The sequence below is a fragment of the Cynocephalus volans genome, chromosome 1, assembly GCF_027409185.1.
Source record: "Cynocephalus volans isolate mCynVol1 chromosome 1, mCynVol1.pri, whole genome shotgun sequence".
NCBI lineage: Eukaryota > Metazoa > Chordata > Mammalia > Dermoptera > Cynocephalidae > Cynocephalus > Cynocephalus volans.
The window spans coordinates 2,847,875-2,872,435 of NC_084460.1; the positions used below are offsets into that span (position 1 = coordinate 2,847,875).

A 24,561-nucleotide genomic window follows, 5' to 3' on the forward strand; every position below is an offset into this window, starting at 1 on the left:
CCAAAACCCTCATGTGGCATTCCTAGAAGGAGAGCCCCAGCCAGGAATGTCACTGCTCCGCGTCTTTTCAGAATTCTCCATCCTCTCATTAGGACGGCCACATCTCAGCTGCTGCTTTCGGCTGCTGCTGTGAGCTGAATGTTGATGCCCATCATTGTGCTTAGATAATTTCCCTGAACGGCTAAAACTAATAATCAGTGGTATTTTCAATAGAGCCTTTCCATTTAGTGTGGGTGAGTTATTTAGCACTTCACTTTTTCTAGGTTGAATTTGATTCCTTGTCATGTTTCCTAATTAAGAAGATTTGTGGGATTCGTTTTGATTTTTTGAAAAATTCCTTCCCAAGAATGCTTATCTCGGCTTCAGCGAATGTTTCATTTGCTTATTTCACCTCTTAATTCCTGCCGGGGTTGTTAACGTGTCAGACTTCAACAGCAGCACTGGTTCTGGGGCTGCCTCATTGTTGGCTCTTTTTCAGACCGAGGCTGTGTCTTTATATTCAAGGCCCATCGGCACAAATGCAGCTTTTTCTCCCTCACTCCTTTGGCCCCTTGTCTCCCATTTTGCACTTTCTACTGGTCTCTGGCTTCTCCTTTCTGACTAATCCAGCTTGTCTCCCACTTGTTCCTAGTGTTCCCCCAATTCTGGCTGTAAATGTAGCTTTTAAAAATAAAAACGATTATGATAATAACATTAAGATAACAGGTAATACTGTATCCTGCATAACACACTTATTGGGTTCTTTTGTCTTCATCTATTGTCTTAGAGGAGATTGATCTTTCCTATAATTTCACCTTGTGGCTGTCTTCATTTATTTATGTGTTTTCTCCATCTGATTATTTTCATGTTTTCCAGTGGGAGGTCTCCTCTGCTCCTTTTCTTCTCTCTTCTTTCCTCTTGGGCATTTCCTCCTGACTCTCTTGACATTCAAAGATCTTAAAAAAACTTAAGCAGGTGGGAGGACTGCAATCACTCAGAATCCCTGGGCTGGGTTGAGCATGGCTTATGACATCCCCACCTGAACATAACAGAAAATATGAAAGATAAAGTAAAATGTCATCTTCCTGAGAAAACTAGTGACTGTGGTCAGTATGCATAGTTTCTGCTACTATGACACTTTGCCCAGAACTATGATGGAAAGGGAAACATTCACCACACTGGACTCTATGTAACAGGGAAAATTACAGGCATTACACAGAGAAAACAATCTACTGAAAGACTGTGAGAGGCTGGGCCTCAACGATCGAGCCCATACTTGAGAAAGTCATGGGAGACTGCAGTGAAGTTGTTCTCTATGAGGATATTTTAGAAAGTCCTAGATCTATTACATTTCCTCAGCAAAATAAGAGGTGGATTATCATTAGTTACAAACCCAAATATCTAAAAGGGCTCAGGTAGGTTATTTAAATGAGGCGGAGAGCCCATTCCTAGTCTGAAGAAGTCAGCATGGCTTCAGCCAGTTGTTGCCATATAAGAATACAGTGTGAAAGTGAAGCTGGAAAGCCATACTGTGAAATTTCCCAGTTTTACGATAGTGGCCATTTATCAAAAAAATTTTAAATACTCTGTGTGTGCTAAAGCCCATTAACTATCAGTTTGTGACCTTAGGTAGTCCTAAGTCCTACATGATTGTTAATGTACCTTCTGATACTTGCTCTTTATTTATTTATTTATTTATTTTTTTGACCGGTAAGGGGATCACAACCCTCAGCATGGTGTGGTCTGCACCACGCTCAGCCAGTGAGCGCACCGACCATCCCTATACAGGATCTGAACGCGTGGCCTCGGTGTTGCTAGTGCCACACTCTCCCAAGTGAGCCATGGGGCCGACACCGATACTTGCTCTTTAACTCAGTGGTCCTAAATCAGTAAAAATAAGAAAAGAAAAAAAAAATCACTAAAACGTGCTCGGCCATTTACAGTTCCCTTCATATAACTTTGGGATATGGCAGTATACTTTAAAGGCCTGTCAACCCAATATCCAAACCAGTTGTGTTCTCTCCATCCCATTCTCCTACCACCAGCCCAGGCAACCCCAAGGATTCAAGGAAATGAAGTACAGTTCCAACCCCACAAAAAAATCGATGACCTGAACCTAACCTTTCTAGTTAAACTTGCTTTATAAAAATCCACTCCACTTTCAAGGAAGAGCTAATTCCTAAATTCCTTAAATTGCTACTGTTCACTTTTCAAGACTAATATTACTCTGATAACAAAAGTTGTTAAAGACAATCATAAAAATCACCAGCGATAATGGACCAATTTCATTAATTATAAACAAATTTTAATCCTAAATACAAGATTAACAAATTGAACCCAGTATTCAAAAATAATACAACTTGACAAAGCACAGTTTATTTCAGGAATGCAAAGATGGGTTGAACATTAGGAAATCTATTAGCATAATTTATTATATTAATAAGTTAAAGTAAAAAACAGATATGGTAATAGAACATAAGAGACAGTTGATAAAATTTAACATCCTTTCCCAATTAAAAGCTTGTAGTAATTTGGGAATAGAAGGACATTTCTTTAAAGATGATAATGTATTTAAAGAATAGTTAGCACCAACTAGGGACACATGCTTGCCTTACTGGATTAAAGCTCAATGTCCGTTATCTAGTCCTGTATTCTTCAAAAATTTTCTGAAGTTTTGGTCAATACAATCCGAAGAGATAAAACTGCATACTTTGCAGGTGACATGATTGTCTATATAAACATTCAGAAATATGAGCCAACAAGCTATTAGAACTAATAAGACATTTTCACAGTGTAGTAGGTTACAAAATAAACAAAAAAATCAACAGCTTTCTTAAATTACAGCAATGAGAAACATGTTATTCACAAAAGCTATAAAATATTTAGGAACAAACTTCACAAGAATTGTGCAAACCTATGTGAAAAATAATTTTTAATGTATTTACAGATAAAAAGACATGAAGAGATGTGTTCCTAAATGGGAAAACTCATGATTTTGAAAATTTTGAAAAATAAGAGAATTAGGAGAGGAGTGTTTTATATGAAAAATAAATTATATTACAAAGCTATAATAATCATAACAGCATTGCATAGCATAGGAATAAGCAGATAGTTGATAGAATAGATGAGAATGTTCAAAAACGGATATGTATGTATATATATATATACATGCGAATTTAGTTTGTGATTAACTGTGGCACTTCAAAGTAGAGGGGAAAGAATGAATTATTCAATTAATGATACTGGGGCAACTGGTTAACTGTTTGGCAAAAATTTCCACAATCTCTTATTGAACAATTTTATTTATAAGAATTAATTTAAAGGAGGTAAGTAAACAAATGTGAAGATGTTTGTACAAGAATGTTTATTGCAGCATATTATGAAACAGTAAAAAATTAAAAACCACTCAAATGTCTATCACAAATGAATGTGTGTTTGTGTATGTATGTGTGTGTGTAGCATATATACAAACTAAGAAACACCATGAGTCTACTTTAAAATAATGAAATAGATTAATACATATTGGAATGGAAGAATATCCACATCACATTAAGTGAAAAAAATCAGGTTCTAAATCTGTAGGTATTCTTTGATCACATTTTGCTTTTTAAAAAAAATGTGTGGAGGTACAGAAAAGCCCAGAAGAATATATAAGCTGTTTCTTCTTCATTTCCTATGCGTCGATCCTACTTCTTTGTCTGAAAAATTATTCCACCGTCTTGGCTCTCTTTATGCTGGTAAGTTCAGTAGTGCAGCCTTGTGGTCTGAGTTTAAACTTCTTGGGGGAGCTTCCCAGACACTCTACCCTAGGCAAGCATGCGCTCATGGAACCCTGTACCTGCCATACTACCTATAAACCACATGTACCTTTTTATTTTTCTAAACTACTTACTTTTTGCTTTTTTCTCTAGATTCTATACTCCATGAGGGCAGGGACTAGCAGTGTCTAGCAAGTAACCGCCATTATTGAACTCTCACTGTATGCTAAATATTGTGCTAAACGTTTTCAATAATGTCACTACACCCTTTTATCATCATCTCCATTTTGAGGATGAGGAAAATGAGAGTCAGATTATGAAGTCTGTCCCAAATGCCATTGGCCAAGCAGGGACTAATTCTCAGGACTTCTGACTCTTGGCCGCTACACTCACTAGAGTTTTGTAGGAAGGAAATACAACCAGCCCAAGCTTGGGATAACTTGGTTGGCAAGTAGTACGGGCAGGGTGGTTGGGCTAGAAGCTCTTCAACTTCCTTTACCACCCAGACATCCACAAGCCCCGCCTGTGACGACCAGCTCACAAGAGCCCGAGAGACAGTAGCAGGGCGGGGCAAACTTCCGGGGGGTGGGCGGAGCCAGCGCTGATTGGCCGGCTTCGGGCGGAAGTCGGAAGGTTCGGTGGGCTGAAGGCGCTGGTTAGTGACAGGGAGGGGGAGAGAGACAGCCTGAGTAAAGGTTGTCCCTCCGCCCTTTCGCTCCCGGGGACCCTCGGAAAAAACCCACCACCCCGGCCCCGCGGCTAGCCCCTTCTCACGGGCTCTCCCCGCTCGATCTCGCCTCCGTTATGTGGGAAGCGAATCCAGTGAGTAGTCGGGCGGGACGGGGCGGGCCCAGTGGGCGGGGTTGTGAGAATAGGGCGGGTGGGGGCTCCCGGGAATCGCTCCCCCGCCCCAGCGTCAGGCCGGGTGTTGAGTTCCGGGGGCCGAAGGGCCCGGCCCTTGCGGCCTCGCAGTCTCTTCCTTCTGAGCCGTGGAGATGGCCCCTGGGGTTCTTCAACGCTTCATTGCTTTCTTATGACAATTACTTATTTTACTTCCTGTGGTTTCTCCGCCTTTCTCCCTTCGTCCTTTTTTTAAACTTTGTGTTTTGCTTTCTAACTGGAGTTATTGTCTTTGGAACCTGTTAATCTTCCTTTGCCTCAGGTGTACCTGCCAGCCCCACCCACCTAAAGCGAGGGGATGCGACCCCTGTGCCTTGAATGGCCTGAGAGGAACCGTCAGTACTCCTTTTCCTTTCTTGGTGGACAGCCATTTAAAACTTGGGGGATCGAGTGTATGTTCTAAGATGGTGAAGTTCTGAGATGTTTTCTTTCAGTGGACAGGCTGATGATCTGGAACATTTCAGCTCCAAGTCTGTCTCCTTCCTTGTTTGACTCTGGTATTTGCGTTATGTCTGCATGTATTTTTGACTCCTTTGCTTTACACGTTTATTTACAGTGCAGCCCTCGAAGAGTGGGCTCTGTTTGCCGGTAGCGTGCCATTCATCTCTTGTTACAGTTGAAGTCTCCTAATAACACGGTAAATGTCCACTATTTACCACTTAAGAGTTGATGGAGAAAATGGCAGAATCACATTACAGCAAGTTATTCAGCTAAATATGTGAAACTACCCCATATGCTGAGTTAACTGCCTAAATTTACTTTAAAACCCTCAGTTTCCATCCTTGCAGTAACTCCTTTGCTATAATCAGTTCTCCTCCGTCCTCCCCATTTCTGGAATATATTTGCAGATAAGTTAGTTTATCAATAAATTTCCTTATGTTCTTAAGTTATTATCCCGCAGAAACTAGTCTGTTGGTCTGGATTTGGTAGTTGTACATTGTGGTTCCATCCCAGTTCATGGTATAACAGTAGTCATCATCAAAGACTCTTTTGATACATACATATAATGCTCTAATTAAGCCACATTATAGGAAAGTAATTGCTTGCATTTGATTTTAGCAAAAATAACTTAGAATTATGAAAATGTGCTCTTTACTTACATATGTTCATATTTTCAGTTTCACTATCTGCCACTGACAATCTATTTTATATCTATCTATTTGTATCTTTCTATCTCTTATCTGTCTATATCAGTATTGTGCTAGAAAGAGTTCTTTGTTCTCACCGTTTGTTCTCCCTCCTGCATCACACATACATCAGAATTTTCTATTGGATCATTTGTGTGTTTGTGAGAATTCTTTGTAAGGAATGCTCAGTTTACTCTGAAATCACCCTTATGATTTTGCTTGATTTCAGCAGAGCAGGCTGAGTTTTGTTGATAGTGGTGAACCTTTCACATATAATCCCACATTCTTCTTTTGGCCCATAGGCCACCCTAATATGTCTTACCACTACTGTGTTTTATTACCTACTAATCCTATTTTTCTTCCTGTGATCATATGAATGCTGTCAGTAAGCACAGTTTAGTTTTAAAAAATCAACATTCTGCATATGAGTTTCTCTACTAATTTGTTAGTTTCTTTTAATAGGAGGGGCATCTGGATAGTCTGTCTAGCTGTGTTTGAGGAAAAAAAGTTAATTTTAATGTTACTCAAACACAATTAGGAAGATTTTTTAAAAAACCGAAAAAAACCCACAATGCATCCTACAGATAAATGTAGATGACTTTTGCATTGGCCAGCAATTTAAATCACTGTTCACCATTCTCTTCCATTGAATGAGGTAATAAATTCTATTTTGTGAAGGAAGGCCATTGCTAACTGCTTTAATTGAAGAATTCTGCTTAATTTCTCCCTGTATATTTTTGGTAGCATCCATGATCTTAATGTGCCACTGTGACCTGCAGATAGACCTCTTATTCCTCCTACTGCAAAAATACCTATTGCGTGATACTGTGTTCCACTCACAAGTGTTTTGAGGAAATGTTACACTGACCCTAGCCATGGTACTATGCAGAAGCAGCCCATCCTTCCATGTGAAAAGTCTCCATGAAATGGTTAGTGGAAAATCACCACTGAACTTGCAACATTTCCTTGGGGGGAAAACCCCAAACAAGGTAACCAAGGAATTATAAATAAACTTTATCTCAGTTCACAATTTTATTTTAGTTTTCAAGACAGACGTAAGGTCTGTGATGATCCTATTCATACTTTTCACTGACCAGGAATCTTGAAGTAAATATAAGGTTCTTGCCAATGCAGGCCAGATGACAGAAGCAGCAGGCACGTTTTACATGAACTCTTGGTGTTTCTCCATCCACCTGATGGGAGATAGCCTATGACTAATGTTCCTTACTTTAGGAAAGAGGCAGCGTTTGAAGGAAGGAGTTGGAGGGGTTGCCATTCCTGCCTTGACTTTATGTATCCTGACTTTATCCTGCTTTTCTCTGCCTCTTTGTCATTGTCTTATCCCTCTTTGCTGAGACTGGAATAAGATCAGTACTAGATATGAGGAGTTGCAGTTTCTCTCTGTCACACTGATTTGGGGAACTGGAAAATGACAAACACCTGTTCAAGAGTATAAATTGTCTATTGTACTAATAATACCTTACTTTATAGAATGTAATAAACACTTTCAAGATTCTTTCTCATTATATTAACTCATATTATTAGAATAATCTGTTTAGTTAGCTAAGGGAAGTGAAAGTGATTTTCCCAAGATCATACAATGATTAAGCAACAGAATTGTCTTGATACCCATGTCCTCTTTCCACTCCATTCCTTGGTGGTAGCAGTGATAACATTTGCACGAGGGTGCTTCAAAAACTTCATTGAAAGATTTGTATTATCTTTTCATTCTATTTTCCATGAGCTTTTTGAAGTCCCCTCTTATATGAGTGCAGTGTTTTACCTGTGGCAACATCTTTCCCTGTTATTTTATCTTCACAGCTGCTTCTGTTCTCCCCTAGAGCAATGACTCTCTCTCTCCTTTTGCTGCCAGGCTTGTTGAAAGAGCAGTCATACTTTTTGTAGTTCTTACTTATACTCATCTCCTTAAGCTCAGCTTCTACCTCCAACACTACTTGCTAGGCGGTCACCAAGACCCTCTGAATCACCACATACGGTGGCAGCCTATATGCCTTATCCTCTTTTGTCTTTCTGCAACTTTGATGCCATTAGGAGTTTTCCTTAAAATTCTTCCCTTTTGGTTTCCCTGGAACTGAACTGCTATGGATTTTTTTCTATGATTTTTCCTTGTGTTATAATCTTGAGTTAGCTGTACTGCCTTATTCTGCTTCTGAAATGTTCAACCTTTAATCTTTTTTTGTTTTTTTCTCTCAGCACGTCCGTTTTTGGTGAGCTCCAAGGCTTTAAATATTACTCTAGTGAATGTGTGCCTGCCAGATGTACATCCTTGTTTCTGACCCCTCTCCTGAGCTAGGTGGCAGACAGCTCCACTGGTTGTCCTTCTGATAGTTCAAACATAGTATGTGTAAACCAAACTTAGCAAATATTTAGTAAGTATCTACTATATGTAAAATAAACACCATTCAAGACATTAGGGAGGGGGAATACAAATATGAATCAAATCAGAGCCTGCTGCTCAAGGGACTTGCAATATAGATTGGAAGAGAAGGTGATAGCCAAGGGTATCTGGGGGACTAGGAAAGTTTACCAAAGTAAGTTACATTTGAACGAGGTCTTCAAGTTATGGAAGTAGTCTTATGGGAAGGTCAAGGGAAGCAAAGTGACCAAAGCCCATGCAAGTGAAAGAATGGCAGGTACAGTTTGGCTAAAGGAGTGAAGTGGAGAAAGTGTGTGTCTGATGATGAGAGGCTCAATGTGGGCATCTTCAGAGAATGAAGAGAGAGGGGTTGTGCGCAGTGGCGACTAATATTTTTGGAATGTCTACTCTGAGTCAGGCAGCATATTTTACATATATACGCACGGGCTGGGGTGAGAATGGAGGTAGGATGTGTTCCTGGAAATGAAAGTTCTATAGAGAACATAGTGTCTCTATGTTCTATAAAGAACATGAGATGTGTTCTCTCTAAAAGTTCTACAGAGAACATGAAGATGTGTTCCTGACAGTGTAATTTATTACCAAGGACCAACATGCAGTCAGGGATTCACTTACTGATGTCTTTATTTTCTTGGTATTCTTTGTAATTGTTCTAATTGTGGATTTAGCTAAGTTTAGAGCATGATCCATATCTATCTGAGACTCAAAACAATGAAACTATTTCCTGGGAAACTAACTCTTCATCAGGAAAACATGGTGTTAATGGCTGAAGTGTACTGAGGGGAGTAGTGTGACGTGCCAGTGTTTGGTGGCTAGGGCAACGCTGAACAAAGTATGCCCACACTTGGTTTATCTAATAACTCTGAGATACAGGAATCATTAAATAATTATTAAATTATTATCCTCATTTTTTAGTGATGATACTAAGGCTTAAAGTTTGATGAACTTTCTGGCTCCAGAGCACATACTTTTTCCAGTCTAAATAGGACATAGGATTTGAAGTGAGTAGAGAAGGACCTGTGAGGAAAATCAGGGGGAGTCAGAGATGGAGGCAGGGTTCCTAAGCCACAAAAAAGCATGACTTTTATGTGGCTCCAACTCTCCATGTTTTTAGAACCTTTTTCTAGCAGTGCAACACATGAGCAGGAGTAGAGCAATGGCACGTCTTTCCCTAGGATTGACATGGCAGGTACAGCATAAGGCCAAGGCATTGAGTCAAATACAGTAGTCCCCCCGCATTTGCAGTTTCACTTTGTACAGTCTCAGTTACCTACAGTCAACCACAGTTCAAACATATCAAGATATTTGGAGAGAGAGACATCACATTCACATACCTTTTATTACAGTATATTGTTATAATTGTCCTATTTTATTATTGTTGTTAATCTCTTACTGTGCCTAATTAGAAATTAAGCTTTATTGTAGGTATGTATGTGTAGGAAAAACATAGTACATATAGGGTTTGATGCTGCAAACATTTCAGGCATCCACTGGAGGTCTTGGAATATATCCCCCGCAGATAAGAGTGGACTATAATAGTTTTCAGTATCAGGGAGGAAAACAGAGTTTGAGATACAGGCTGGAAGCACATGTTTGTAGAAGAGGTTTGAAGGAATAGGGTAAGAACATCCACCTGGTTTAAAATGCTCTGTCAGAAGTTGTGGTCTTTGGCTTATGCAACTCACCTCCAAGAGTTGAACCTGCTGTTGAAATAACATCTGATGGCACTCATTTATTTATTGAGCACCTATTACAAGCCAGTCGATGCCAAGTCTCAGGGTTTACAGTGATGAACAGAACAGACTAAGCCCCAGCCCTTATAGGTTTGCAGTCTGGTGCAGGCAGGCAGATATTAAATAAATAATTACACAAATAATATTTAACTACAATTGTAGTAAAAGCTATGAAGGAAAAAGAGTACGATGACAGTGTAGGGGTAACTAGTACTAGACTAGGAGATCAGGAAAGGCTACCCATGAAAGTGACTTTTATAGAGATCTGAGGGATTGAGCAAGAGTTAGCCAGGTAAAGGTTGGGTGGGAGGAAGGGAGGACTGCTCAGACCACAGAAATACTGTGAGCAAAGACCCTGGGGCAGAAAGGAGGGAGCTTGGTGCTTGAGAAGCAGAGAAGACTGTGTGGTTGTAGCACAGTGAACCAGGAGGCGAGCCCAGCAGGTAGATAGGAACCAGACCACGCATGGTTTTGTGGATCATGTTTAGGATTTTGAACTTCATCCTTTGAGCAGTGGCAAGCCATTGAAGGATTTTACATGAGGAGTGACATGAACATATTTGTGTTTTAAAAAAGATCACCCTGGCTGCTGTGTGGAAAATGAATTATATATTAGAGAGTATGGTAGGTAGAATGATGGCCTCCCAAAGATATCTATTTCCTAATCTCCAGAGTCTGTGAATATGTTAAGTTATGTGGCAAAGGGGAATTAATCAACTAATCAACTGACCTTAAAATAGGGAGATTATCTTGAATTATCCTTGGGGGCCCAATGTAATTATCAAGTTCCTTAAAAGTAGAAGATGAGGACAAAATAAGTGATGTGACTGTGGAAGAATGGTCAGAGATGCAACATTGCTGGCTTTGGAGATGAAGGAATGGGTCACAAGCCAAGGTATGTGGGTAGCTTCTGGGTGCTTGAAAAGCCATGGAAGTAGATTCTCTCCTATATCCTTCAGAAAGGTGGACTTGCTTTCAGTGAGACCCATATAAGACTTCTACAGAAGTGTAAGAAGATAAATTGTGTTATCTCAGCCACTAAGTTTGTGGTAATTTGTTCTAGCAGCAATAGAAAACTAATACAAAGGGACATAAGAGGCTGTGGAGAGCTGGCCAGTTAGCTCAGTTGGTTAGAGCAGGGTACTGATAACACCAAAGGCCCAGGGTTTCATTCCTGTACCAGCCAGCTGCCAAAAAAAGAAAAAGAGCCTGTGGGAAGACCATTTAGGAGGCTATAGAGTAGTCCAAGGTACAGGTGGAGGTGACTTAGACTGAACAGGTGGGAGGAGGGAGAGAGGTGGATCAATTCAGGCTGCACTTTGGATGATGAATGCCAGGATTCTGGCACAGGTAGCTGCGAAGGAGATATTTTCACTGAGATGGAGGAGACTGGAAAACGAGAAGACATATGGAGGATATCAAGAGTTTGGTTTTGAACCCATTCGATTTAATGTGCCCATGAGGCACCAAGTAGTGGAGTCACTGAAGCAATTGGAATAGGGAGGTGAGTCTGGAGCTCAGAGCAGAAGGCTGGGCTAGAAATTGAAATGTGAGCCTCAGCATCTATAGATGGCCTTTAAAGTCAGGGGAGGAGATGAGATTCCCGAGGACAGTGTTTTCCAAACTTTTAGCACCCATTCAGACTACCAATTTTAAGCAATAAATCAGTATTTTAAAAATTGTTTTTATTATTATTGAAAAGGATGATTTTTGCAGCCTTATACAAAGTATCTGTATCAAGTTTAGATACAGATACTCAGATAGATAGCTTGAGATGAAGGTTAGACTTAGATACTTTGATGTTTTTCCCCTATATTTCTACTAAATTAGGAAGTCCCATGTCACAATTATAGATTGTCAAGACTGCAGCTTGTGTTTTCTGGCTCTGTGAGATGTTTTGAAATATCAAGATCAAATATAGACTGAGAAACTGGGAAGATTTCTCCTTGAAGACTAGTGCTTTCTAGTGCTATGTTAGTTACCAAATTGACAAACATAATATTAAACAGCAATAGGGGTGAATGCTTCATCCCCCCCAAGTGTTTGAAAGATAGGAGCAAATGGATTCTTAAGTCATTGTTTGAATACTTCAGTGTCTGGAATCCTCATGCGTTGTTGTAATATCTGTGTGTGTTCTTTATATATCCATAGTAGTGTAGCCAGTCTCACTCTGTGAGTGAAGAAAACTGTCAGGTTTGGGGAGTAATCACACTGTGGCAATTGAGCCATTAGCACCATAGTTTGATGACTTTGAAAAATGTGACATCTTATTCTCAGCATTAAAAATTGGGGTATTTTGGCTTTGAAGCAGTAGGTTCAGAATATTTAGAATTCTAAATATATCTCTGCTATACTCCATATAAGCAGGCCTCTGGAAATCATGGAATGACTGTATTAGTATTATCAGCATCATGAAGAAATGTTTTTATCTTGTCCCTCATTTCAGAAACTCTTGTCGGCACTTTTTTCTTTGACAACCCAGCAAACCTGAGTGGGAAGAGTAATCTTGAAAACACTGCCCTTTCTTTCCACAACATCTGAGAGTGCGCTCTCTGAGTAGTCAAGATTCGAGGATATTTGGTTTCCATTATTTCCTTCAACAGTCAGCTACAATCAGGAGGCACAGTGAATATTTAAAGAATCATTTAGTAATATAGCAGCACCTTTCCTTGCTATCTGTATAGCTCTGATGTCAGTTTTGAATGTGTTGCACCTTTTTCAACCTGTCATATCTCATAAAAGTATCATTGTCTAAATAAAAACTACTTGCCTTGTACTGTGAGTTTCCACTGATAAGCAGAACAAAAAGTTCTTGAGTACATTTACCTCATCACATATCATATATTTGTCAAAGAGTGATTCATATTTTCTCCACAAGTAGTTTGTCCAATTGTAAATAAAATATATGACAAACACTCATGTATAAGTAATAATAATTGCAATTACTCTTCCATGTGATGGGCCATTGATAGTGTGTGACGTCCAGCAGAATCATTTCATAAAGAAATTTGTCAAGAGCTTATTTTTATCTTGGGTGTTAAATTTGGCATTAAATTTGAGTTGATAAGCTTCTCAGCAAAATCAAGACTTTTACGTGTTTTAGCTGAGGAATGCCTCTTTTGTCTTGGTCTCTTCTCTACCCTTACCAACAAAGCAAGTGGATTTTTGGTTTTGTATGAAAATGATATGAAAGTTTACTTGGTTTTACATGACTGTATTTAGTGAATGCTAGCTGATGTGAACTGACCAACACAGAACAAACAGAATGGGATTTTTTAAAACAAATTTTTGGGGGGCAGCTGGTTGGTACAGGGATCCAAATCCTTGACCTTGATGTTATAACAAGATTTTTAAAAATTTTTGATTGATAAATCATAATTATATACATTTATGGAGTACAGTGTGATGTTTTGATATATGTATGCAATGTGGCATGATTAAGTAAAACTAATTAACATTTATCACCTGGCTTACCTATTATTTTTTATGGTGAGACATTTGAAACTTACTCTCTTATTTTGAAATATGTAATACATTATTGTTGACTCTAGTTACCTACTGTGCAATAGATGTCAAAACCTATTCCTTCTGTCTATCTAAAACTTTGTATACTTTGATCAACAGTTCTTCATTCCCTCCCTCCCCACTGCCTCACTCCCAGCCTCTGGTAATCATCATTCCACTCTCTACTTCTATGAGTTCAACTTCATTGCATTTGACTTATATAAGTGAAATCACACAGTATTTGTCTTTTTTTGCCTGGCTTATTTCACTTAGAATAGTGTTCTCCAGATTTATCCATATGTTGCAAATGATAGGATTTTGTTCCCTTTTAGGGATGAATAGTATTCCATTATTTATATATGTCACATTTTCTTTATCCATTCATTTGTTGATGGACAATTACATTGTTTCCATATCTTGGCTATTGTGAATAATGCTGCAATGAACATGGAAGTGCAGAGATACCTTTGACATATTGATTTCAGTTCCTTTGGATGTATACACAGAAGTGGGATTACTGGGTCATATGGTAGCTCTATTTTTAGTTTTGTGAGGAACCTCCATACCATTTTTCATAATGGCTGTACCAATTTACATTCTCACCAACAATGTCTGAGTACCCTCTTCTCTGTATCTTCTCCAACATATTTAATCTTTTTGATAAAAGCCATTCTAATTGATGTGAGTTGATATATTAGTGTGGTTTTAATTTGCCTTTCCCTAATTATTAGTGATCATGAGCATTTTTTCAGGTTACTATTGACCATTTATATGTCTTCTTTTGAGAATTCTCTGTTCAGATCCTTTGCCTATTTTTTAATTGGGTTATTTGTTTTCTTATTGTTGAGTTGTTTGAGTTCCTTACATATTTTGGATATTAACCCTTTATCAAATGTATGGTTTGCAAATATTTTCTCCCATTCTGTGGGTTGTCTCTTAACTTTGTTAATTGTGGGGTTTTTTGTTGTCTTGTGTAAGCTGTTTAGTTTGATGCCATCCCATTTGTCTATTTTCACTTTTGTTTCCTGTGCTTTCTGGCTCATATGCAAAAAATCATTGCCCAGACCAATGTTGTGGAGCTTTTCCCCTATGATATCTTCTAGTAGTTTTACAGTTTCAGGTCTTATATGTAAGTCTTTAGTTCATTTTGGGCCAATTTTTTGTATATGGTATAAGATAAAGGCCTAATTTCATTTTTCTGTTTGTGGATATCCAGTTTTCTCAACACCGTTTATTGAAGAGACTGTCCTTTCTCCATTGTATGTTCTTGGCACTTTTGTCACAATTCAGTTGACTGTAAATGTGTGGCTTTATTTCTGGGTTTTCTATCCTATTCCATTGATTGATGTGTTAGTTTTTATGCTAGTAGATGCTGTTTTGATTGTGAGTGCTTTATAATATGTTTTGAAACCAGGGAGTGTGATACTTTCAGCTTTGTTCTTTTTGCTCAAGATTGTTTTAGCCAATCTTTAACCTGTTTGAGGTCTTTTGCAGTTCCATATGTATTTAAGGGTTGTTTTTTCCATTTCTGTGAAAAAATGACATTGGAATTTTGATAGGGATTGCATTGAATCTGTAAATTGCTTTGGGTAGTATAGACACTTTTGCAATATTAACTCTTCCAATCTACAAACACAGGATAACTTTCCATTTATCTCTGTTTTCTTCAATTTCTTTCATCAGTGTTTTATAGTTTTCAGTTTACAAGTCTTTTACCTCCTTGGTTAAGTTTATGCTTATGTATTTAATTTTTTTGTTCTAATGTAAATGGGATTGTTTTCTTAATTTCCTTTTTGGATAGTTTGCTATTGGTAAATAGAAACCATTGATCTGCATATATTGATTTCCTATCCTGCAGCTTTACTGAATTCATTTACTAGTTCTAACAGGTTTTTTTTTTTTTTTTCCAGAGTTTTCCTCTATATGAGGTCATGTCATCAGTAAATAAGAAACAATTTCACTTCTTCCTTAACTATTAGGATGCCTTTTATTTCTTTCTCTTGCCTAATTGCTCTGGCTAGGACTTCCAGTACTATGTTCAAAGGAAGTGGTAAGAGTGGGCATCCTTGTCTTGTCCCTGATTTTAGAGGAAAAGCTTTCAATTTTTCATCATTGAGAATGTTAGTTACAAATTTGTTATATGTGGCCCTTATTGTGTTGATGAACAGTCCCTCTATACCTAATCTGTTGAGAGTTTTAAATAATGAAAGGGTATTGAATTTTGTCACATGCTTTTTCTGCATTTATTGAGATGATCATGTGATTTTTTTCTTCATCTTGCTAATGTGATATATTACATTTATTGATTTGCATATGTTGAGCCATTCTTGCATCCCAGGGATAAATCCAACTTGGTCATGGTGAATGTTTCTTTTAAAGTGTTCTTGAATTTAGTTTGCTAATATTTTGTTGAGGATTTTTGCATCTATGTTTACCAAGGATATTGGCGTAAAATTTTCTTTTCTTGTAGTATCGTTGTCTGGTTTTGGTATCAGGATAATGCTAGCCTTGTAAATTGAGTTTGGAAGTATGTTCTCTACTTTGATGTTTTGAAGAGTTTGAAAAGAATTGGTGGTATTAGTTCTTCTTTAAATGTTTGGTAGAACTGGTGAAGCTGTCCAGTCCTAGTCTTTTCTTTAGTCAAAGATTTTTTTAGTGATTCAATCTCCTCACTCATTATCGTTCTGTTCAGGTTTTCCATCTCTCTTCATGACTGAGTCTTGACAGGTTGTGTGTGTGTAGTAATTTATCCATTTCTTCTAGGTTATCCCATTTGTTAGTGTATACTTGTTCATAGTAGTTTCTTATGATCCTTTGTATTCCAGTGGTATTGGTTGTAATGTCTCCTTTCTTTTCTGATTTTATTAATTTGAGTAGTCTCTTTGTTTCTTAGTGAGTCTAGCTAAGGGTTTGTCTATTTTGTTTTTCTTTTCAAAAAACCAATTCTTAGTTTTGTTGATTTTTTTTTTCTATTTTTCTAATCTCTATTTCATTTATTTCTGTTCTGATATTTGTTATTTTCTTCCTTCTGCTAACTTTGGGTTTAGTTTGTTTTTCTTTTTCTAGTTATCTGAGGTGGGTAGCATTAGATTATTTGTGATCTTTTTTCTTTTTTGATGTAGGCATTTATCACTAACAATTTCCCTCTTAGGACTGCTTTTGCTATATCCCATAAGTTTTGGTACATTGTGTTTCCATTTTTATTCATCTCAAAGTATTTTCTGATTTCCTTTTTATTTCTTCTGTGACCCATTAGTTGTTTAGGAACATGTTGTTTAATTTACACATTTGTGTATTTTCCACGATTTCAGTTGTTGTTTTCTACTTTCATGCTGTTGTGATCCAAAAAGCTACTTGATATGATTTCACTCTTTTAAAATTTGTTAAGATTTGTTTTGTGGCCTAATATATGATCTTTCCTGAAGAATGTTCCATATATGCTTGAGAAGAATGTATATTCTGCTGCTGTTGAATGGAATGTTATGTATATGTATGTTAGGTCTATATAGTTTAAAGTGTAATTTAAGTCCAGTGTTTTTTGACTTTCTGTCTAGATGATCTGTCCTTGTTGAAAGTGTGGTATGAGGTCCTCTACTATTTATTGCAGTCTCAGTCTCCCTTCAGATCATGTAATAATTGTTTTACGTATTTTGGTGCTACAATGTTGGGTGCATATATATTTACAATTATTATGTCTTGATGGTGAATTAACCCCTTTATCATTTATGTAATGACCTTTGTCTCTTTCCAAAGATTTTGATTTAAAGTCTATTTGTCTGATACAAATATAGCTATCCTTGCTGTCTTTCAGTTTCCATTTGCATGGAATATCTTTTTTTCTTTCTTCACTTTCAGTCTATATGTGTCCTTGCTAGTAAAGTGCATCTCTTGTAAGCAGCATATGGTTTGATATTGTTAGTTTATCCATCCAGCCATTCTGTCAAAAAAAAAAATTGAGGAATTTAATGCATTTTCATTAAAGGTAATTATTTATAGGTAAGGACTTGCTACTGCCATTTTGTAATTTGTTTCTTTTTTTTCTTTTTTTTTTTTTTTTTGTCGTTTTTTGTTTTTTTTTTTTTTTTCGTGACCGGCACTCAGCCAGTGAGTGCACCGGTCAGTCCTATATAGGATCCGAACCCGCGGCGGGAGGGCCGCCGTGCTCCCAGCGCAGCACTCTACCAAGTGCGCCATGGGCTCGGCCCCGTAATTTGTTTTCTGATTATTTTATAGTATCCTTGTTTCCTTCTTTCTCTCTTGCTGTCTAACTTATGTTTGGTAGTTTTCTGTGATGGTATGCTTTGAATCTTTTCTTTTTGTATTATGTGAACGCCTATAGATTTTTGCTTTGTGGTTACCATGAGACTTACATACAATATCTTTTCTTTATAACAGACTACTTTAAACTGATAAACACCTTGCCTTATAATTGCATACATAACTCTACATTATCCCTCCTCCCCTTTTATGATTTTGATGTCAAAATTTACATTTATTCTTCTAACAATTTATTGTAGCTACAGTCATTTTTTAACAGTTTTATCTTTTAACCTTCCTAGTAGGGATAAAATTGCTTTACACATATTCATTACAGTATTAGAGAATTCTGTGTACGACTACTTATACCTGTGAGTTTTTTACTTTTATATATTTTTCTTTTTTCATTGTTATTAATTAGCAGCCTTTCATTCATTTTAAAGAACACTCTTTAGCAATTCCTGTAAAGAAGACTTAGTGGTGATGAACTCCCTTAGCTTTTGTTTGTCTGGGAAAGATTTATTGATTCCTCATTTTTGAAGAACAGCTTTGCCAGGTAAAGTATTTTTGGTTGACAGTTTTTAATTTTCAAAAATTTTTTTCTTTACTCCTTTGAATATATCATCTCATTGTTTCCTGGCCTGCAGGGTTTCTGTTGAGAAATGCACTGAATGCTGTATTGGGATTCCCTTGAATGTGATATATTTCTTTTCTCTTCCTACTTTCAGTATTTTTTCTTTGTCTTTGATTTTTGGCAATTTGATTATGCTGTGTCTTGGTGAACTCTTCTTTGGGTTGAACTTGACTGGTGACCCCTGAGCTTCCTATACTGGATGTTGCCATCTTTCCCCAGATTTGGGGAGTTTTTAGCCATTATTTTCTTAAATATGCTTTCTAGGCCTTTTTCTCTCTCTTCTCCTTCAGGAAATCTAATTATGTGAAGGTTTGTTTGCTTGATGGTGTCTCATAATTTCTTTAGGCCTTCTTGATTCTTTTTTCTTTATGCTCCTCTGATTAGATGTTTTAGCCTGTCTTCTAGCTCACTGATTCTTTTTTCTGCTTGATGAAGTCTGCTGTTGAAGCTTTCTATTGAATTTTTCAGTTCAATTATTGTATTCTTTATCTCTAGGATTTCTGTTTGTTTTTCTTAATTATTTGTATTTCTTTGTCAAATTTCTCATTTTATGAACTGTTTTCCAAATTTTGTTTTTCTATTCATATTTTTTCATAGTTCCTTGAACTTCTTTAAGAGAATTCTTTGTCAGTCATTTCATAGATCTTTATTTCTTCTGGGTCTATTTGAGGAACTTTATTAGTTTCTATTGGTGGTGTCATATTTTCTTGATTTTTCATAATCCTTGTGTCCGTACACTGGCACTTGTGCATTTGAAGAGATGGTCACCTCTTCTGGCCTTTGCACATATTCTTTGGTGGTGATGGATGTTTACTGTTTTGTCTAGTCTGGGATTCTGGATGCATTGGCTGATAGCAACACCAGAGAAGCAGACCTTAGTGTTGGGTTCTTTAGTTGGGTTGGGCCACTTCCTGTGCTCTGAGGTTGAATGATATTGCTGGCTGGGCTCTTTTATCTGGTGAGATCACTGGCTGGACTTTGCCATAAGATGGGGCTGCTGGCTGGGCTATGTGATCGTATCTGATCAGGTAGGGTTTCAGGTTTTCTTCTCTGGCTGGGTGGTACTGTTATTTGGAATCTGTAGTTGGGCAGGGCTGAGTGGTGGGCTTCAAGGCTGGGTGAGATCTTTGGGATTGCTGCTTGGCCACAGAGTGGGCCAGGGCAGAGGCTATACTCCACTGATATTTGTGAACTTGGGCTTGCCTTCCAGCTTAGGTTAGGCATAAGCAGAGCACCAAGGTTTGCTGGAATCATCACTATATAGCTGGGGTTGGATGGGGCCAGGTACTTCCTCTACTGATAATCACTGACTTGCAGTTGCCTCCTGACTTGAGGAAGACTTAATGAAAGCACTGGCGATTAGTCAGATCACTTTTCTGCTGTGAAGGCTGGGCAGGACAGGTACTCCCTCTGTTTGTAATCGCTGACCTAAGTTTCTTCCTGGTCTGTAGAAGACTTGACTATAGCACTCAGACTGTGTGGGAAGCTAGCTAGGGATTTAAGCCTGGAAGACCTGTGGACTATGTTTCCTGCAGCATAGTGCTGTTGGCTAGTTTTTCTGGTGTGGTACCTCCATTGGTTCTGTGAGCCCCACTCCTGTTCATTGTTTCTAACTGACCCCAGGTGGTCTACTCCTGCCAGTTTTCCCAAAGTTTACCATGGGATGGGGAGGAGTGAGGCCAGAGAACTTATATTTGTTATCTTGCTGGCATCATTCTTCCATATCCATAATGAGCGATAGTGAGTGGTAACTTTAAAGAAAATAAAGGGATTCTTGTGAAAATTGTCATTAATTTTACAATTCTACTTTACAAAATGTATGTGAACAAGTGTATTGTATTACTTTTGCCTCTGAAAATGCCTTTGAACTATTTTATAATACCTAAAGACAGTGTTTTGTGGATGCTGAGAAAGCAAAGAAGAAGGGCTAGGACTGAGCCATGAGGAGCTCTAAGAGTTAGTCTGAGTAGAAATCGAGATGTAAAGGAGACTGAGAATTTGTGGACAAAAATATAAGATGATCTGGAGAGTGTGATGTTATGGACACTAAGAGAAGAGCAATTTAGGACAGAGTTTGGTAAACTGTGAAATATTACTGAGAGATCAAGTAAGATCAGGACTGAAAAATGTGCATAGGCTTTAACAACATGAAGCTCATTAGAGATCCTAGCAAGTGCTTTTTTTCTTTTTCAGCAAAGGTGGGGTGGAAGTGGTGGGCCATAAGCTAGAAAAGTTAAATTGGAGTGGATGTTGGAGTACATAGAAAGTGAAGAAATAAACATATAGTGTGTGTAGACAAGGAGTTATAGTTAATAAGTCAACAAATGAGATAAAAGTATTAGAAAAAAATAGAAAAAGAATGAAAAGGGAACATAGAACAGTTGGGACCAAAAAAAAGCAGTAGTGAGATGATAAACTCAAACTTAACCATATCAATGATAATACCACATGTAAATACTCCGAACACCCCAATTATAAGACAGATTGTTGGACTGAATTAGAAAAATAGGATCCGAGTATAAGCTATCTAAAAGAAACACACTGTGGATATAAACGCACAGATAGGATAAAACTAAATAAAGATATATAATGTTGACACTAATCAAGAGAGAACTTGAGTGGTATATTAAAGTAGATTTCAGAGATGATGATGTGATAAAGAATGCCATTTCCTAATGATAAAGAAGTCAATTAATCAATAGCAACCTTAAACATTTATACAGCTAATAATAGAGCTTCAAAATACAGGAACCAAAACTAATGAATAGCAATAAGAAATAGAAAAATCCCCAATTATAGTTGGAGATTTTAATGGATCTCTCTCGATAACTGATGGAATAAGTGGATAGAAAATAAGCAATGATATAAAGGACTTGAATAACACTTAAGTAATTTTATCTAATTGACATTTATAGAATACTCCACTCACCAACAGCTGAATACATGTTTGTTTATTTTTTTCAACTACACAGAGGACATTTAACAGGATAGACCATATTCTGGGCCATAAAGCATGTCCCAATAAATTTATAAGAATTCAGGTCATATAAAATATGCTTTCTGACAAAAATGGAATTACATTAGAAATCAATAACAAAAATATATCTGTAAAATTTCTAAGTATTTGGTAAATAAATAACACTTTAAAATAGACCATGATTCAAGAAGGAAAAGTAAAAAGTATGAAAATACAACATATTCAATTTATGGGATGCTGCTATAACAGTGTTGAAGTACTGTTATGTGCTTAGCTACACTTAGTTATAAATTTACAAATATATAGGTAAGTTAGTGCTTATATTGGAAAATATGAAATGTCACAAATCAATGACTACAGCTTTCTTTTTAAGAAACTAGAAAAAGAAGAGTAAGTTAAATCAAGCAGGAGCAAGGAAATAATAAAGGTTAGAGTAAAAATCACTGGAGCAGAAAACAGCAGTGAAAATCAATGAAACAAAAAGCTGATTCTTTGAGAACATCAGCACTATTGATAAACCTCTAGGCAGACAGATCAGGAGAAAAAGAGAGAAGACACAAATTACCAGTATTGAGAGTGAAAAGGGTAATGTAACGGCATATTCTAAGGACCCTAAGAGTATATTAACGGAATGCTATGAACAACTTTATGTCAATTAATATACAACTTAAATGAAATGGACATATTCCTGGAGAGACACAAACTACCAAAGCTCACTCAAGAAGAAATATATTACAGGAATAGCCCAATATCTGTTAAAGAGTTTGAATTTTTAGAAGAAACCTACTCTCAAAGAAAACTCCAGGACCAGATGGTTTCCCTGGCAAATTCTACCAAATATTTAATGAAGTAATACTAATTCTGCACAAAGTTTTAGAAAATTGAAGAGGAAGTAATACTTCACAACTCACTCTATGAGGCTGTCTTTATCCTGATATTAAAACCAGTCAAAACTGCATACCAATATCCTGCATGCACATAGATGCAAAAATTCTAAACAAAATCTTAGCAAATCAAATTTTAAAATATATAAAACAATTTATCATGACCAAGTGGTATTTATTCCAAGAATGCAAGAATGGTTTGTTATTTGAACAGCAATCAATGTAATTCACCATCTAAACAAACTAAAATGAAAAACCATATGATTATTTTAACACATGCAAAAAACAAAGACACTTGACATAACTCAATATTCATTTCTGATTAAAATTCTCAGCAACCTAGGAATAGAAAGGAACTTGCTCAACCTGTGAAGGGGTAAAGAGGTTAACTAAGCAAGCCTAGGTTGCTCAAATTCTGCACATTTTTGAGAAAAACTTGTTCCATGATTGTTTCTTGCCCAGTACCAGGAACTAAACTCTTGAAATGATCTGTCATGCCTGAGGCCTTGAGCCATGCTGTACCAGTTTGTCCAGGTAGTCTATACTAGTGTTGTGATTTATGGTAAACACCTGTTTTCCCTCTGAGGCTCTTGAGCTTCAGTAACACTTAGTCACATGGGTGCCATATGCTGATGTGACTGATTTTCAGTAAAAACCCTGGACATCTAGGCTCAGTTGAGCTTCCTTGGTTGGCAACACTACATATGTTGTCACATACAATTGCTGGGAGAATTAAGCGTGTCCCATGTGACTCCACTGGGAAGGGACAGTTGGAAGCTTATACATGGTTTCTGCCATACTTCATGCCCTGTGCTTTTTCCCTTTGCTGATTTTACTGTGTATCCCTTCACTGTAATAAACTATAACCACTAGTAGAACAATTTCTGAGTACTGTGAGTTCTTCTAGCTAATTATTAACCCTATGGGTTATCTTAGGGGCCCCTGACACAAGCAGCATCTACAAAACACCTACATCTAACATCAGCTTATTGGAGAAAGACTGAATACTTTCTCCCTAAGATCAGGAACAAGGCAATACTGCCCGTTCTTTATTCAACATTGTATCGGAGGTTCTAACCAATATAAAAATGGAAGAAAAAAAGTAGGAATCTATATACTATAAGAAGGAAAGAAAGCTGTCTCTATTCAGATGATATGATGCCTATATGGAAAATCTGGGGGAATCTTCAGAAAGCTCCTAGAACTAATAAATTAGCTTAGTTAAGTTGCTGGGTACAGGCAGGGTCCATATACAAAAATCAGTGTATCTCTATATACTAGCAATATACAATTAGAAATTAACTTAAAATGCAATTCCATTACAACAGTAACAAAAATATGAAATACTTAGGCATGAATCTTGCATAAAAGACATGCAAGGTCTGTACACTAAAAACTACAAAACATTACTGAAAAAAGTTTTAAAAGACCTAAATGAGTCAAGAGATATGACTCATTCATGGGTTGGAATACTCAGTGTTAAGATGTTAGTTCTCTCCAGATAGATTGATATATTCAATGCAATCCCAATCAAAATTTAAAGGAACAAGAATAGCCAAAGCAATTCTGAAAAAGAATAAAATATTTGGAATGCTAACACTACCTAATTTAAATATTGGGTGTGAAACTACCATAATCAAAATAGTGTAGTGTTGGCATCAAGTTAGAGAAATTGGATGGGGAGCCAGGCCACGGTGGCGAAGGGGTGGGCCTGTTGCTGAGACCATGTGGGCGCCAGCAGCGCTGGGCAGCATGGGGTCGCAATGGCAGGGCTGCAGCAGCTTAGGGTGCAGGAGGCAGTGGACTCCATGGTGAAGAGTCTGGAGAAAGCGAATATCCGGAAGATGCAGGCCCTCATGTTCCGGTGCAGCACAGCTGTTGTGAGGACAGCCAGGCGTCCATGCAGCAGGTGCACCAGTGCATTGAGAGCTGCCATCCACCTCTGGCTCAAGCCCAGGCCTTGGTGACCAGCGAGTTGGAGAAGTTCCAGGACCGCCCGGCCCAGTGTACCATGCATTACAGCGACAAAGCCAAAGATTCAATAGGTGCAGGGAGTAAGGAGCTTCGGGTGAAGCAGCAGCTAGACAGTGTGTGACCAAGTGTGTGGATGACCCCATGCACCTCATCCTGACTAACACCAAGAAGATGAAGGAGTCTCTCTCATCATCCATTGGGAAATAAAAGTCTTTGCCAGTGGCCATCCAGACTGAGGGCAGGAATCTATTTAAAAAGAGGAATGGGAATTTTAGTCTTTTAAGCAAAGTTGATGGCAGCAAGTTTAAGGCATATGTCATTTGCCTCTGGACACTTGGTTCTTTTGTTTAAACCCTAGAAAGTGAAATGGAAAAAACAGGTGCTAAAATTTGGGTCAGAGATAGTACAGGAGAGTGTTTTAGAGTCTAAATTTCATGTG

General features: G+C 37.6%; 1 protein-coding gene and 1 pseudogene across 1 annotated transcript in view; both read left to right on the forward strand.

The window, feature by feature from the left end:
- The first annotated feature begins 4,385 nt into the window (after positions 1-4,385).
- The window catches only part of PARP11 (poly(ADP-ribose) polymerase family member 11), a 67,033-nt gene continuing 46,857 nt past the window's right edge, over positions 4,386-24,561 (forward strand). Inside the window, exon 1 of the mRNA XM_063110443.1 lies at positions 4,386-4,559. Coding sequence (XP_062966513.1) covers positions 4,542-4,559 — 18 coding nt within the window. The 5' untranslated portion in view covers positions 4,386-4,541. The remainder of the gene's footprint in view (positions 4,560-24,561) is intronic.
- LOC134370058 (protein FAM136A-like) lies at positions 23,912-24,329 on the forward strand (annotated as a pseudogene).